Here is an 18,302-nt window from a genome sequence, read left to right on the forward strand (position 1 = left end):
CGCCCACACCCACATCTGACCCATCCTCCTACAGAAAGAGAGTTAGTCAAGAGTCAGTTAAACTTATCAAATATCAAAACTTTTTTTTTTTAAGATGCACGCTTACAGTGACAAGTTTTCCAGTGTGAATCGACAAAATCACATTTAATCATGGACTCACTAAGCACATAATTAGGAACATCTGTAACCTACTTATTCATATGATCATCTAAACAGCCAATCTTGTGGCAGAAGTGCAATACATACAATCATGCAGATACAGGTCAGGAGCTTCAGTTAACGTTCACATCAACCATTAATATGGGGAAAAAAAAAATTCTCAGTGATTTCGAATGTGGCTTGATTGTTGGTGCTAGATGGGCTGGTTTGAGTATTTCTGTAACTGCTGATCTACTGGGATTTTCACACACAAGAGTCTCTAGAGTTAACTCAGAATGGTGCCAAAAAAGAAAAAAAAAAGAAAAAAAAAAACATCCAGAGAGTGTCAGTTCTGCTGATGGAAATGCCATGTTGATAAAAGAGGTCAACAGAGAATGGCCAGACTGATTTGAGCAGCCAGAAAAGTCTACGGTAGCTCAGATAACCACACTCTGTACAATTGTAGTGAGCAGAATAGCATCTCAGAATGAACAACACGTCTAACCTTGAGATGGATGGGCTACAAGAGCAGAAGACCACATCTTATTAGGACAGTAGTATTCCTAATAAGTGCTCAATGAATGTACACTCAATGTTGAATATATGCAGAGGATTTGGACCAATGACATCTCACTGTTGGTTGAGCTAACCAGACGTAGAAGTGACTAACAAAATGTATTGTGCTTCTCTGGTTGTGCTCATCATGGTTAGTTATGCCGAAAACTTGCTAAAATACAGCAGAAGAGATCTATCACTTGTTGCTTTATTACAGTGTATCATGTAAGGACACAGAGTACATTGTTTTTGAGAGGTGTTACAAGTTTCCAACAGTAAATGTGTAGGTGTCTGTACCTTCTTAACTGGGCCGTAGAAGGTGGCGTTGAGGTCTGCAGAGCCCATGTGGTGCTGGAGTGTGAGCTGCCTGCCGCTGTGCTTAGCCAAATAAAACCTGCATAGCGTTAAACTCATATTAAACCAAACAAAAACTGAAAGCATCTGACAAACATTGTTAGGCTACTTTGGACCCCAAGTTTTTAAATCACTTTCCATCAAAATGTGTAGGCTATATCGTTATCAACCAAAAACGTCAAGAATATATCTATATATTTTTTTGGTACTTATATTGCCCACCACATCACATGGTTATTTAATATATAGACCCTTTTTTTTCCCATAAAAAATGTAACGTGAAATTTGAATAACGTGACATAAAATTACTCGTACAGTGATAAAGAACTTAATAATATCACCCAACATTATGCTTGATGATAATCAATGGATTGTGAGTCATACCTTCTGAAGATTTCAAAGGCGTGGCGGGGGGAGGGTGGGATGTTGCATTTGGGTGTGGCTGACTGTGTGGGCCAATAACCTGTGGTCAGAACTCTCACTGTGAGATCAACACCACAGAGAGACACCTGCAACATAAGGAAAATTAACCACACACATTAATTCAAATCGAAGTCTGTAGGGAGTAAAGCTTGTTTACATCACATCTGATGCAAACAGGACAAAAGTTCTATTTATCAACGATTTTTCGCACTAAAAGTTAAAGTGGTCATGACATTATTTTAAAAATTACTTTTTATATGTTCCTTAATAAGGTTTACTTATAATGTTAGTTAAGTTTTTTTGCACAAAAAACATTCATATATTTGTAAAACTGATATTTTCCACCCTCATTCTGACCCTCTGTCAGAAACACTTGGTTTTGGTGCTGCTTCTCCTTTAAGACTTGACTACAGAAGTGATAAGAGTAAAGTAGGCATTGATGTGTTGTTGTGGAGGTGATCAGATGTAAATGTATACCCCAGTGTGACATTACAATGTGGAGGAAGTAGCGAATGAGTCGTTTTGCAGCTTGGCTTCAACAAATGCTCTTTTTGCAGCGAGGAGGAAGTTTTGAATTCTGAAACTTACAGTATGTTTCTATAATACAATGACCTCTTATATGTCAAAAGATCAAGGAAAATTTATTCCTCATGTCACGACCTTTTTAAGTTCTTCAAAGACAGTTAAACGCACTCCAGTCATTCACTTGCTTTACTGCAAAATAATAATAATAAATAAAATAAAAATAATAATAATAAAACTAAATCACTAAAATGTACAATCTATACATAAATGTATGTAAAATACACATCGTAAAAAGTTTGTGTTGTGCCCAAAACTTGATGTAAATGTGGCCTTAAGAGGTCTTGAAGATAGTGAGGTCTTCACCAGCACACAGTTTGTGTACCTGTGAGGTCTGCAGATGATGACGGAACTCATCCATAGTGGTATTAGAGATGCTCATGTCTCTAAACATGCCCTCCAGTTTAGATGTGAACTGACAACCACACTCCGTCTGAGAGTGAGAGAGAGAGAACATTAGACATGTAGAGCAGTGGTTGGTTCCCAACCCTGTTCCTGGAGGCCCCCCAAAACAACACATTTTGGATATCTCCCAAATCAAACACACTTGATTCAACTCTTCAACTCGTTAATAGATACTTCAAGACCTGAATTGGTTGTCACATAAGGGAGATATACAAAATGTGTAGTGTTGGGGGACCTCCAGGAACAAAGTTTTGAACCACCAATGTAGAGGAATGAAGTGAAAGAGAGTAGATCAGGATGTGATATCCACCTTCAGTTTGGAGATCATGTTTTTCTCAGAGTCGTCTGAGACACTCTTGTTGGTGAGGAGTCTTCTGGCCAGATGCTGTTTGTAGTAACGCTCAAACACATCCTTCTCTTGCATGAACCGGAACAGCACCATGGCTTTATCCAAGATAGACTCCACCTCTTGTTCTGTCAGCTACAAAAGCAGAGTGCAGGGAAATCAGATCTATGCGTGTGTTCTGGTTAATTTAAACATCTCTGCATAACTTCACTAATTATAAATTGCACCCAGTAAATCGTTGGTTATTTGCACGTGCTCTCTGCGCTGGTTTCGCGACTGATTCGCTAAAGGGAATTATGCAGATCAGTCAACATAGCAAACGCACCCAAAACATCTGTGCTGAACACAATTTGCGCATGCAATTCCGAAAACTTTCAGGTTGATTCTGATCATTATATAGTGGAGGATGAAGCAGATCACCATGATCTGAAACACTCTAGCAGGACGAAACTGCATCAATGACTACTGCCATCTAGACACCTGATCATCTCTTTAACTTCTGCAGAAAGTGCACTTGACTAAACAGCGCATCTGGATATATGCCGTTATAACACTCTTCTGTATTGTTTGATCATTATTTGATGAATCCCTGCTAATATGATTGCTAGAAAATTTACAAAAACATATCTTTTAAAATAAAATTCTGTTTACCGCCTGCCTTCATGTGGTGCTAACTGTAGGGCAGCAACTAACGATTATTTTGATAATCGATTAATCTAACGATAATTAGAATGATTATTCGACTATCATTAGCCCTTAACCGATTATTCTGCTTGTGTCCAGACTTAAAAGGTTGTATTAAACGTGCTTACAAACATTAAAGAAGAAATCTTTTAAAAATACCTCTAAATTATATTTACTGAATTAAAGGGAAAAAATACTTTTTATAAGTTTAATTCAGTAAAGAAATACACAGCAAAAAAAAAACCTATTGTCATCAAGTGTTTATGTCTTGTTTTCCATTTAAAAATGTCTAAAAATCCTTAAAACAAGATATTTAGACTTGCTCTAAGAGAATGTATATTAAATATACAGCAAGTGTATTTTGTATATAAGTAAATTTTTCTCTTGGTTATACTTCTGCACGTGCAGTAAAGACTAAATATACTTATATTCAAGATCGGTTCTCTAAAAGCAAGTATAAATATCTTATATGCTGCTTCTCAGGTGAATGCATCTTTTTTTAAAGGATTTTTAGATATTTTTAAATATTTGCATTTTTAATATTATATTCAACATTCTCAGTTAATTTTTTCTTCAGCAGTATAGTTCCTAAAACACTTTGTTGTTTTATGAGTGTTACATATTTATATTGGAAAACAAACCAAAAACAAAATCAAAAACACATTTTTTTGCAGTGCAGATAATGGGGCGAAGACTACCCTCCCTCACCTTTCAGTTCACTTCAATCCATCTTTAAATCCCTAAAAAAACAAACTTTATTATTAATAAAGGTGCGTATTGCCAATTTTCATCACAATAAGAAATGCACAGTGACATATATTATGATTCAATAAGTCGCAAGCCAATACGTTATAATCTAGCTGCATTAAGTGTGTGCGCTTGAGGGATGAGCGTTCCCATGACAGTGTGCATCAGCCGGAGGCAGTTTTAGTCTCTACCCCTCAGATCGGGATATTCGCGAAACTCATAGAAGAGGTGCTGACTGGACAGAGAAATGGCAGTTTGTAGTTATTTACATGATCTGCTTCCATATTATTTGAACTTTAATAAAGCTATAAAGCATTAAAAGACTAAAACTGCATTTAAGATGCAACGCAAGTGTGTTTCCTTTAAAGACGTTTAACGCGCAAGTTTTGCTTCAGCGGAGCGGCAGCTCCACTTATTCCACAACGAGAGTGCTTCTGTATTTACTTTGTATTTTTGCATTATAATTCCCTAATACTTTGCTATCTACATCAGCTGAAGCTGTTTGGAAAGTTTAGAGTGCATCTGGACTATGAGCTGTGTAATTCTTCCTCTCCTAAGTCAGGTGGGAGCTGCAGTGCTGCTCATCATTAGAGTTTAAAGTGATCTCATGTTACATTAACTTAGATAGATGACAATTCGACAACAAAAATATTTGACCACAATTTTTTTTATTGTCGATGTTGTCGATAACGTTGACTAATCGTATCAGCCCTAGCTAATAGCCAGGCAATTTTTGTGAATCAAGCACAATCTATAATATCTCATTTACATAGAAAGGAGGTGTGTTTGTGTGGAAAGCAATGACAATGATTAATTAAAATTGAGACACAGCACAAATACAGCGCTGACTGCACCTGCTTAAACTAGACTGCAGATGGTTAGTGAATAAGACGCAGGATTTTGTGCTGAAATTCTACTCCCAAAATATTTAGAACAGAAGATTGTCTATAACCAATGTCTTACCCCCTTCACTCCTTTCTTGAGTTTGTCGTCAATAAAAAGTGAAAGGTACTCAGGCGATCTGGAATTGAGGTTGAGGAAATACTCAAAGTCTCCGGCGATAGTCTGTTTGAAGAGCCTGTCGTTGTTGAAGGATTCCAGCAGGAACCGGTCGAAACGTGACTTCAAGTCCAACAAACCCTGAATGGTTCACATGGAAAATAAAATTCTTAATGCCCACAACAACCTTAACAAGGTTTATGTTCCTAATATTAACAAACTGTCACTAGTCCAAATTCTGAAGCTTAAGCAGATACTTTTCTCGGATTAATTAGGATTACATGAAGTAATTCTGATATTATTTAATGAGCATCAATTGTTTTTACCACTCAACATGTACAACTATAAGCTCTAGTCAGCTGTTGCCAAGTTTGGTGAGATTTAAGGGTACCTGAATGTAGTCGACAGGGTTCTTGCCCTCTCCCTCCTCTGACACCAGCGCTTTGCCTTGTTCTCTCAAATACCAGCTCATACACTCGCACATCGTCTTTAGCCCATTCGGAACACGACCAAACAACTTATACATGCATGCCAGGTCTGAAAATGAGAAAGAAAAACTGTGAAACTGTGAAAACAAAACAGGAAGGGAGAGAGAGTCTGAAACCTCATTCACACTGGGGTCTGATCTTGGGATATTGTCGAGATCAATGCCGGGGAGCCTTTATGTGAACGCAAACCAGTGCCGTAATGCACAAAAATTTTATCCCAGGATCAGACCTTAGTAACTTTGCTGGGATCAATCTCGGGACGTGTCTGCATGAACAAAAGCAGAGCCGATACTGTGAAGGGTGTGTGTCATAGTGATGACTGATTTATCATGCGAAGGAGAATGTTGTGTGCAGTATAGAGATTCAACAGTTTCACTGTGTACCGTGGTTTAAAAAAAACCAATGTCATAAACAGTTGTGTGACTGAGGATTTTTCTAATTGTTTTAAATATACAAGTAAAGAAATTAACGTTTGCATTGTAAATATCAGTTAAATAAGAAACAATCAGCTACATTTATAGCTTCATCAACCTGGCATGATAAAATAAATTACATTTTCATTTAGAGTGAAGCACACCAAATGTCAGAGCTTGAACTTTATTTCCCCCTCATATACGGTGCGGTTGAAGTCTGTGAAGTACAGTAGAATACTTTGGGTATTGAAAAATGTTCAAAATAAACTTTGGGTATTTAACCAAATGATGGTTACCCAGTTAAATTGTGACGAAAACAACGTGCGGTGTCATGCAGGGAACATTCCAAACCTGAAGTACAATATCCTTGCACAACAGAATTTGCAAGATGAATGCAAGCAAAAATATGGTAGCTATAGGCCAATTAATTATAGACCTGCTTACATAAGAAACACAACCAGATACAGTGCACTTTTATCAGTTTTTGAATGACTCAATATAGCTTTTTAGGTAGACTAACTCGCCATAGAGCTTGAAACCTTCTGAAAGGCCAACTGTTTGTTCACACATTTATTTTCTTAAGCCTAAAAGTGGAAGAACATAACGATACTGAAAATTTTTTTATTGCTATTTTCCAAAACATTGGGTTCCAAATAATAGCCTACATTTCAGTTTCTCCAAAATATAGATTTTATCCCATTTTAAAGCTTGTAGAAATCATGATCAAAAAGATGACATTTGCCTCGATGCTTCTCAATACTTAAATCGCAGTGCAACAGTTAGTATACAATTTGTATATTACTAATAATACTGTGGCTCAGTAGGTAGAGTGGGTCGGCCACAAATCGCAGGGTTGGTGGTACGAATCCAGGCCCACACGACTCCACATCACGAAGTGTCCTTGGGCAAGACACTGAACCCCAAGTTGCTCTCAGTGGCAGGCTAGCACCTTGCATGGCATCTCTGCCGTCATTGGTGTATGAATGTGTGTGTGAATGGGTGAATGAGTCACAGTGTAAAGCGCTTTGAATACCGTTAAGGTTAAAAAGGCGCTATATAAATGCAGACCATTTACCATAATAGCCTACATTGTATTTGTAAATTAAAAAGTGCTGAAGACTTATAAAAAAAAAAATGGCAGTGCTAGTGCAAATAAAAAAAAAAAAGACCAACTAATAAATGGCAAATGAATAGCCTACTCATTTTTGATTGTAATACATGCTAATGTCCCACAAAACCTTGTCGGTGTAAGGTTGTTCATTTTCTTTATTTTTTAGGAAGTTAGACATGTTTAGAACAAGACTAAATTACAAACGCGATTACTGAATCGAAAGCACAACTTAACTGTTGCAAGGCAGTATCACTGAAAATGATACATTTTTGTTTTTAAATATAATTTTTTTATTATTTAATATTAAAAATATTGCAATGCACCTTGATACCATGCTTTTTTTTTCCTGAGCTTTCAATCTTTATTGCTGTTGGGAGGCATTTCAGTTGCCAGACAGCAGCAAATACCTCAAACAATTAATATCAAACAAAACTAAAATGATCTTATAAGCTATCGGAATAAAATAGGCTATCATGCAATCTCATACAGGGACCAGGGAGCTACTCACCATCCACACAGATTATGTAATTAACCATCAGTTGGTTTGTACCATAAATGAAAGAGTGGGCTTTTTAAGAGAAAAGATGCGGTTATCAGTAAACTTAAGACGCTGTACATTAGACATCACACTGTGATGTCACGTATGTCTTTATGGATTGTTCCGGGATTTGTGTGAATGCGAGCACAAATTACAGGAAAGCACTTGCAGTGTGAATGGACAAATTTTGCAGTCCTAGAACAGTTGCCGGAATTACTTTTCTTGGGATTAATCCCGTGATCTGTGTTAGATCCAAATCTAATAGTTTTCAACTATTTTTGAGGGATTTATGTAATTATTTTCTATCATTAATTTTAAAAGGATTCTGTCATTATTTACTCACTCTCATACCTTTCTATGGAACATCAAAGCAGCAAGTTCCACATACAGCGCAGTTGATTCAATCACCAATATTCATTGAAATCCCCCCAAAAAGGCTCATTCAGTTAATCAATGCTCAAACAGATCCATGTTGCTCACCTTCTGTCTTGCCGTTCTTCAGCATGTGGACCAGCCCCGAGTTCTCCATCTCTACAATGGTCTTCATGTGTTTGGAGATGAGCTCTCGCTCCACCACCTTCACGATGGGCTCCTCCGTAGATTTATCTAGGCAGTGCATCACTCGCTCGATCTCTTCGTTTATCCGAGCCTCCACTTTCTTGATGTAGACGCTTGCGCTGTTCTCCGCAAGAAACTTTTGACTCTCCATCTACAAAGAAGTGAACATACAGAGTAAGAGAGAGATCTTTGTTTTATACTCATTACCTGCCTAGCTGAGAGTCAATGAGTTGAACTGCATGTGACAAGTGACTTATAAACGGATTTATGTACAATTTATACAGAAATTTGTCTTTCAACATTATGGCCCATGGTAAGGAACATTACCATTTAAAAAAAAATTATTCTTTAAAATTCTGCCTGAACCAAGTGAAATTATCATAATAATGGAAATTGGATCAACCAATCATGGAGCTGATTGAGCTATTGTGGTTTAGAACAATTGTGTAATTGTTAAACCTTTCAATAATGTTACCATCTCATACCTGTTTTATCAAAGCATACACCTTTGACAATAAACACCTTTATAAAAACAAGTACGACAGCACCCACCTGGAAGAACTCAGCAGACATGTCTAAGAATGGGATTTCAAAATCCTCCTCGTATACGGACCGGCCTTCTAACCCCAAAACCATCAGCATCTGACAGGCATTCCTGATGGCCCCCCTGCCACAAAACACACCATCAAACACATTACACCTTTACTGCTGCAAGTTCATTTGTACTGGAAAAATAAAAGTGAAGCAGCTGTAGGAACATTTCTTTTATTAATGGCTGTGCATGTGATAGAGCTGGTAGATGATTTAATTAAAAAGTTCATAAAAGTAAAAGGTGATACGGAAGCCCTGAACCACAAAGTGAAAAATAATAATAATAGTGATAATAATAATAATTAATTCCTGTGATTTGATTTTTTTTTTTAGGTGTCCCGAGCCTATAACCTATTCATTTGTTTTTCCTCTCGAATACACAAAATCCCAGTTAAATGAATATACCCCAGGTTAAATGTTTTTTTCATATGGCATTCATTGCCAAGTGTGACAACAGGAGTTATTTCTGTTTGTCTGATGAACTTTACCACTGGAAATATTGATAATGCTATTGATATTGCAATTTTTAAAACTGTTTGCCAATGTAAGCATGCACTAGATGGACAAGTTTGACCATTGCGACGTGTCTCTCTCTGTGTTTTCAGTGAAAAGTGGTGTGTTGAACCCTTGATTGATTTGACAATGAATGCCATATGAAACATATGTAACATGAGGTTAGTTTAATTATAGGATTTCATGTATTAAAAGAATGCCTAACATTGTTTTTTCTTTCTTGATTTAGATTTTCAAAACATTATCTTGTTATTGTATTATACTATAAAATAGTATTATACTATAACTATAAATCTATATAATTCAACAGATATACACCATAGAAATTCTGTCACCTTGTAAGCATAAGATTTCATAATTACTCAGTGGCACCTGGTGGCTAAAGTTGGTACCACATGCTAATGGAGAGAATTCTTTTTTTCCCTCCCTTTTTCTCCCAATTAGGAATGCCCAATTCCCAATGTGCTTTTTAAGTCCTGTAGTCCTTTGTGGTCACATGTGACTCTACCCTCCCTAGCAACCAGGCCAATTTGGTTGCTTAGGAGACCTGGCTGGAGTCACTCAGCACGCCCTGGATTCGAACTCGCAAACTAGTGTACACCAGGGGTAGTAGCCAGCGTCTTTTACCACTGAGCTACCCAGGCCCCCCCCCTGTTCAGATAGATAAATAAATAAAAGGGTCAGGTACACACTAAGACACCAAAACAAAAGAAAAAAAGAAATTCACCTAATGAAACTTTTTCCCCACATTGTGGTTCAGGGTTTCTGTAAATTGAAAAATGCTTGCTTTCATTCTTTGTTATTAAATTGTAACACTGTAATAGACAGACAGATGTGGTGCAGACCTGTCGACCATCTCTCCCCTGCGTTCTCGAGCGATCATATCCAGCAGAGTTTGTCTGAGGTGGTCTCTGATGCAGCCGTACCGCACCACCTGATCTCTGAAAATGATCAAGCCGAGATTATACACATTCTCCACATTATTCTGCTGAACATACACACGATCCTAAAGAGAAACAGAGAGATACATTATTTAATTAATATTATTTATAATAAATTATGTCATTAGTAGACAAGTCCTGATATTTTGAACCATTTAAAACCAACAATATACATTTGAATGCTCTAAATGTTCCAACTCAATTTTTTTAATATTTACAGCCCCCTCAAGTTTAAATGAACAACTTACCATATACATTAAGATATCCCTAATCATGACCATGGCCGTTTGGTGATCATTCCATGCTTGATTTAACGTTTGCAGGAAATTGTTGTTTAAAGAGTGAAACACCTCTTCTCGTACCTGAGGACAGGTAAAAAAACAAAGCCATTATTGCAGGGATAGCACATGGGTTTCAGCCCCCTGTGTGTACAATGACATCACCTTGAGAAAAAATCCACTGGGACAGGCAACTTTCCACCATCTGCTTCCACCTTGTCCTAAACTGACATAATTAACCAAAGCCAGCTAGAGATAAAACCCGAGAGCCCTCATTAACTAACATATATATATATATATATACACACATACAGAGCATCCGGAAAGTATTCACAGCACTTTATGTTACAGCCTTATTCCAAAATGGATAAAATTCATTATTTTCCTCAAAATTCTACAAACAATACCCCATAATGACAATATGAAAGAAGTTTTTTTTTAAAGCTTTGGAAATGTATAAAAAAAAAGAAAAAAAAAGAAATAATAATTCACAGCCTCCAGTCTTTTTGTGTATGATGCTACAAGCTTGGCACACCTATTTTTGGACAGTTTCTCCAATTCTTCTTTGCAGGACCTCTCAAGCTCCATCAGGTTGGATGGGGAGCATCGGTGCACAGCCATTTTCAGATCTCTCCAGAGATGTTCAATCAGGTTCAAGTCTGGGCTCTGGCTGGGCCACTCAAGGACATTCACAGAGTTGTCCCGTAGCCACTTCTTTGTTATCTTTGCTGTGTGCTTGGGGTCGTTGTCCTGTTGGAAGATGAACCTTCACCCCAGTCTGAGGTCCAGAGCACTCTGGAGCAGGTTTTCATCAAGGATGTCTCTGTACATTGCTGCATTCATCTTTCCCTCGATCCTGACTAGTCTCCCAGTTCCTGCCGCTGAAAAACATCCCCACAGCATGATGCTGCCACCACCATGCTTCACTGTAGGGATTGTATTGGCCAGGTGATGAGTGGTGCCTGGTTTCCTCCAGATATTAGGCTTGCCATTCAGGCCAAAGAGTTCAATCTTTGTTCCATTAGACCAGAGAATTTTGTTTCTCATGGTCTGAGAGTCCTTCAGGTGCCTTTTGGCAAATTCCAGGTGGGCTGTCATGTGCCTTTTACTGAGGAGTGGCTTCTGTCTGGCCACTCTACCATACAGGCCTGATTGGTGGAGTGCTGCAGAGATGGTTGTTCTTCTGGAAGGTGCTCCTCTCCACAGAGAAATGCTGGAGCTCTGTCAGAGTGACCATCGGGTTCTTGGGTCACCTCCCTGACAAAGGACTTCTCCCCCGATCGCTCAGTTTGCCCGGGTGGCCAGCTCTAGAAAGAGTCCTGGTGGTTCCAAACTTCTTCCATTTAAGGATGATGGAGGCCACTGTGCTCATTGGGACCTTCAATGCTGCAGAAATTTTTCTGTACCCTTCCTCAGATCTGTGCCTCGATACAATCCTGTCTCAGAGGTCTACAGACAATTCCTTGGACTTCATAGCTTGGTTTGTCCTCTGACATGCACTGTTAACTGTGTGACCTTATATAGAGAGGTGTGTGCCTTACCAAATAATGTCCAATCAACTGAATGTACCACAGGTGGACTCCAATCAAGTTGTAGAAACATCTCAAGGACAATCAGTGATAACAGGATGCACCTTAGCTGTACATGTGATTTTTTCATTTTTTATTTTTAATAAATTTGCAAAGATTTCAAACAAACTTATTTCATGTTGTCATTATGGTGTATTGTTTGTAGAATATTGAGGAAAATAATGAATTTAATAAATTTTAGAATAAGGCTATAACATAACAAAATGTGGAAAAAGTGAAGCGCTGTGAATAATTTTCGGATGCACTGTATCTTAAACAGTGACGATCAGAGTCCTTCACATGCTCTGTTCAACTTAACTTTACAGGCTGTAAGATTTGTTAAGCAGGTCTTTAAAAAAAAATGGTGATAAGCCACGAAAGGCTGTGTGTTACAGTGATTTCACCTCGGTTCAGGGATTAGGTTAGGCTTTTGTGATAAAATTGCTTACGAGGGGACTACAGGGTTTAACGGCATTATGTTGTCATGAAAATTAAGTTGTAATATTAGATATAACTTTACAAAGACAAGGTTACTAAATGCTTCTATCACACTAAAATCAAGTTAAAATGTATAATGTTTATGCCCTGCGGCTATATTTTTGAAACAGTATGTGTTTTAATGTTTATGGACTGGCCCCCACTCAATTTCATTGTAAGTGCCTTACTTCAGTCTTCTCAAGATCATATCAACCTAGACTGCATGAATCAAAATATTAAAAGCAAGATCCAAGAGTGAGAGAGAAGTTCATACTTTGTTAATGAGATGTTCGGTGACCACCTCCCTCAGGCCTGTGTAGAGCTTCTCCCCGTGTTTGTGCAACACCATGGTGTATGCGTTCCTGTAGAGCTCCTCGAAGCTCAGCCCACTGTTGTTCTTCCTCTGGATCTCCTGGATGGCATTCTTCAGAAGATCCCAGATGTTATTGACATACTTCTCATCCATGGTCATCTACAAAACAAACAAATCACCCAATTAGTCAATGAAAATAAAAGCTACTGTTTACAGTTAGTTAGTTCTTTTATGTTTAGGGTCAAATAAAGCAATAAGCTTCTAAAGGATGTGCCAGAGTAATTTTACAGTGATTATTAGGGTCAAGGCAAATCCTAACAATCCCTTTTAACTCTATGCACAATAAACAAATAAAATAGAAACGTATTTACAGTCATCTAAATGTCAAAAGTGCCCAATTTACATTAATTCACCCTAGCTGATTAACCTAACTGTAGGTTGTTTATGGTTGCCAAGCAACAAAGCATCGTAGCACATGAATAGATTTCAAAATGTGCTTATAACAGTTCTTTTTAACTGTATTTACAATTGTACAGCTTCAAATGCTAAAATTAGGGCTGTCACTATCGATTATTTTGGTAATCGCTTAATCTAATGAATATTCTGATGATTAATCGAGTAATCTGAAATATTATCTAATAACTCAAGATTGCATAAATTGTCATGGTGAAGTCATGTTTGGCTAAAATGAGTTCATTAGCCTAAGTTTTGATGCACTCTACAATTAGATAACAACCACACAACAAACAATACCTAAAGCCAACAGACACCCAAAGCATATCTATAATATAAAAAAAATGTATGGTGTGCCCACTTTTTTTTTTTTTTTTTTAAACGCAAGATCTACTTTTTCTTTAACTTGTTCAACACGATCAAGACATTTCAGTTTGGATCACAAATATAGGAAAACAGGCCATGGAAATAAAATATTGTCTGCCCACCAATCTTGTTTTTTGAGGATGAGTTCCATTTATGTTTGAACCATTTTGAGATATAAATGCCATTTTATTTGTTTATTTTTTTTAAATATCACTTACATGCAACAAATACAATATTAACATTAATTGCGTCATTGAGAGATACATGTTTCCACTCATTTCTCCTTCAGGTAAGCCAAAGTTTTATACGTTTGCGGGGCGCAGATGTGTGGCTATAATGGCTCACAATGATATTTCACTGACAGCGTAAAGAGCAGTGGCTTTATTCAATAAAGTTCTCTGGGTTCCCACATTGAGTTTTACTTGTGATAATGGCCATTAACTATAAAATATTTATCACAAGTGGGCAGGGGCGGATTATGACTCTTTTTACCCGTTCTGTTATTTACAGTCAGATTCATTCAAACACACAACACAGATGTGGAAAAGAAACTGCTCAACTGTTAGCTGAACAGCGACTGTTCTTAAAGAGACATAACAATTTTAGCATTTGTTATACATATCAATGTGAACTCAATGTAAATACTACAAATTTTGCATACCAAAAACAAAACAAAAAACAAGCATGTCACAAAATGCTCTAACAGCATCTAAGGAAGGGTTTGGTGAAACTCGGCAAAGAGTTCATGCAGTTCCGGCTTTCACTGCCATATCTTTTCTAACTCATCAGCGTTCCATTCAGAAGTGATCATCCCTATATCATATTTATAGCCGATTTAAAACTTTAAGTCAAGGTTTTCTCAAACCAACATTTTATTTTGTCTCGACAAACTTTAAAGATCTAGTTAAACCAGTACTTTTGTACCACACAAAATAAAATATAAAAATCGTATTTTTCCCAACCACCAGAGCCAAGTTATTTTTTGTAATGTAGGGCAAACATGCAGTAATAGCATAGACTGTAAAAAAAGATGGACGATGCAGTTGCGATTTCTGGACCAGACCTGCGCAGTATTGAGCAGGAAGTAAAGCCACGAAATCAAGGCCCCGCCCTCACTCTCACTGAATCAATCGCAAGCACATGCCACTGCACTTTTGACGGTGTGAAATAATTAATTATAGAAATTTAGATATAAAATTTAAAGCTCCAATCTCCTCAGTCCTCCGAAGATTCCGAAAAAAAGTCAGTTGGTGCTTCAGTGACTACTTTGCTCAGAGAACCTGTCAATCACAGTTGTCAATCATGATGTCACAGCACCGTTTTTATAGCATCAAATAACTAACTAAAAACAAACTTATTTTGAAAACAAACAATTGAAATTACATCAACGTGATAGAAACTACAGTAAATGACAAACTATCTTTGGAAAAAAGATATGTGAAGTGTAATTTAATTGTTTAGTTGGTCTCATGTCCCTTTGAATAACATGGGGAGGCGGGGTTTATGACCTATACTAGGACCAGTCACCGGGGGGGCGATCGAGACATTTTGGCTTCACTTCTGAGGGCTTGTGCGGCACACTTGAGTAATAGCAATAAATGTGTATAGTTTGTGTATCTTAAAGAGGACACCCTGGGCTTTTCAGAGATACCAAATGTTTTGGAGTTTGGCCATGACAACTTCCTTTCCTTGCTCTATAGAAATGTATGACATTTCAATCAGCACCTCAAATGCAATATTTTTTTTTTTAATCAATTATCATGATTTTATACATCAAACACTACATTGATGTTTGAAAAAAAAAGTTAAATTGTAAAACCTTTTTATTTATTTTTAAAGGGGACCTATAATGCAAAATTCACTTTTACATGGTGTTTGATCATAAATGTGTGTTGGCAGTGCATATACACAACCACCCTATAATGATAAAAATCCAACCTTCCAGTCCTTTTTTTTTTAATCCCCATTAATCATAAACACGGTCTCAGAACAAGCCATTCACAGATTCTGTACAAAGTGATGTCACTTTGTACAGGCCCTGTCCACGACTGTTTATGGACACTGCATGGACATGTTTGTTTGTGTGTGTGTTGTTTCATTTTAGCCCATAGTGAACATTGTAAAAGTATGTGTGTTGCTCATCCATCATTGCAAAGCTGCTGAAAAAACTCTAAAGCAAATAAATCAATTGATCAAATAACCATTCGGAAACTACATTCAGAGTCTTTCCGTCATCAGTGACTGACTCCGGTTCACACATATAGGGCTGAACATCACTATTTTCGTTGTCAGTCATATTGCTTATAATGTCTAGTTTATGTAATTAGAAATAGGCCGGAAAAAGGGTTCTATAAGAGGACTGAGGGCCAACATATACAAAGGAGCCTATTGAGGGGGCCTTGTTTAAGCTGTGGGGGCCACATATTCAAGCTTACAATAAATATTTGTTTTCAAAGTAGATGGGCCACAAGATCTTGTAACACAGGGCCCTCTCTGGCCCCTGGTAGTCAAGGGCACCTGGGCACTGGCCCCATTGGCCCGGTCTGTAATTCACCAATGGAAGTGGGGCATTGCGAACCAATACAAAATGAATCATCAAGAAATCGAGGAAGATCACATTTACATTTAAATTGTAATTAATTTCCACAGAACAGAACACAAATTACAATCTGCAGAATAAAACCATATTAGATCATATGGACTCAGTCACATTTACTGAACAGAGTGTTTGTGCATGTAAATTTAAACAAGTCTGACAGACGTCTTTGTCAATTTATTATTTAAAGGTGCTTCATAAAAGCCTATATTGCAAACGATTGTGTAGATAAATAGGTATAGAATGCATTCCCATGTGTTTTCCTTTTCAGAAACAAATAGCTCACATTCATTTTCGCATCTAGACGTGCAGCACCACACATCACATGCAGATGAGCATACCTCGTGTGTCCTGCGGGTCTGTGGAAACTGGATGTCTTTTTGAGTTCTGTTGCATTTCTGAAGCGATGTTATGGTTTTTCAGGTTCTGCATTGTTTTTTAAATCTAAATAAAAGTGCTATGACACTAAGGCTGCACGATTATAGAAAAAAAAAATCATAATTGTCGATTATTGCATTTGATATTGTAATCGCAATTATTATTGTCATTATTAATTAAGGCCAAATAAAAACTATTTTAAATGGATATCTACGATATAGAATTAAATTATTGCTAAATTACTGCTTAAATTATTTGTCCACGTACAGAAAATAATGACAAACATATTGACAGCCGATTTAAATTGACCAAGAGTTTGTGCGATTCGTGAAAATGTTAAATCTACTAATACCTAATACTAATGTGGCAAATGGGTCTTATTAGAGCAGGCGTGAGAATAAGAGGCGATTCCTGAAATATACTATTCATGCCAACATAAAGAATATGGTTACACCTCCAAAACAAACTTAGAACAGTTAAGCTGAATTGCTTTATTGCTATTTTGTACAAATCAAATTCACATTGGCCTACTTTACAATGTTCTGCACTCTCGCAAATTATCTTATTAAAAACAAAGCTGTCTAATCAGCATAATAAATCAATTATTTACACCGCGTCTGTGCCTTGATTAGAACGGGATCGTGTTGCTCATATGCAGTGTATTTAACATCTACGTACAAAGTGAGCGGTGCAATATGCAGTGAAAAAATAATCCAAAGTGCTTTTCGCTCTTGTTCTACAGCTTCTTTTCAAGTGTCACGTGATGTTTCCACAGTATTCATTTTCGTGCCAACACAAACAGAGATGGAACAAAGCAAGCATCTGGGCATTCAGACGGTTCAAAACTTATTGCGCATTAGGATCGTTTGTCATTACTGATAGGACGGAGGACTAATTTAAGTGGCTCTGATTGGCTATTGCAGTTTCATTGCTCAACGAACATGTTAGTGATTGGTTGGAATACTCAACCCCTGCAAAAACATGTTGTAAATAGAAACCCTTGATGCAACAGGAGCGGACTTAAGTTGAACGCTGTAATCGTCAGTTTTTACGATTACATAATCGTCACAGCCGTAATCGCAATTAGTTTTTCGATTCATTGTGCAGCCCTATGTGACACACCACTAAGACACGCTATAAAAATGTATATCTTTTCCATGTTTTTCAGAGACTTTTCCTAACCAGCCACGACACACGATGAGTGACAGGGCATTCTATTTTTGGAATGGTTTCTATTTCTGCTACGTCATGCCTGCCAGTGCAGTCACCAAAAGAGTCTAAAATCATTCTTTTTGCAGAATATTAAAGTCGGCATCTCACTAGCCGGTTCACAACAACTTGATTATGGCTGAGGGTGTCACATAGGGCTGGCGTTATGTAAGCATTATTTTATCGACAATAACATTAAAACATATAGCAGTATCTGATAACATCGTCAACACCCTTGCCGAGGGTCGGTGATTTTTTTTGTTACGTTTTGCTGATTT

The 18,302-nt window shown here is 37.3% G+C and overlaps 1 protein-coding gene across 1 annotated transcript in view; it reads right to left on the reverse strand.

The window, feature by feature from the left end:
- Positions 1-18,302, reverse strand: part of LOC127648632 (cullin-3-like) — a 29,115-nt gene that overhangs the window by 1,816 nt on the left and 8,997 nt on the right. The window contains exons 2-13 of the mRNA XM_052133323.1: positions 12,984-13,181; positions 10,635-10,748; positions 10,291-10,451; positions 8,894-9,008; positions 8,264-8,492; positions 5,625-5,770; positions 5,198-5,374; positions 2,768-2,938; positions 2,378-2,485; positions 1,432-1,556; positions 991-1,087; positions 1-28 (exon numbers count right to left, since the gene is read on the reverse strand). The exon at positions 1-28 is cut by the window's left edge and continues 107 nt beyond it. Coding sequence (XP_051989283.1) covers positions 1-28; positions 991-1,087; positions 1,432-1,556; positions 2,378-2,485; positions 2,768-2,938; positions 5,198-5,374; positions 5,625-5,770; positions 8,264-8,492; positions 8,894-9,008; positions 10,291-10,451; positions 10,635-10,748; positions 12,984-13,181 — 1,669 coding nt within the window. The remainder of the gene's footprint in view (positions 29-990; positions 1,088-1,431; positions 1,557-2,377; positions 2,486-2,767; positions 2,939-5,197; positions 5,375-5,624; positions 5,771-8,263; positions 8,493-8,893; positions 9,009-10,290; positions 10,452-10,634; positions 10,749-12,983; positions 13,182-18,302) is intronic.

Source organism: Xyrauchen texanus, chromosome 9 (genome assembly GCF_025860055.1).
Source record: "Xyrauchen texanus isolate HMW12.3.18 chromosome 9, RBS_HiC_50CHRs, whole genome shotgun sequence".
Lineage (NCBI taxonomy): Eukaryota > Metazoa > Chordata > Actinopteri > Cypriniformes > Catostomidae > Xyrauchen > Xyrauchen texanus.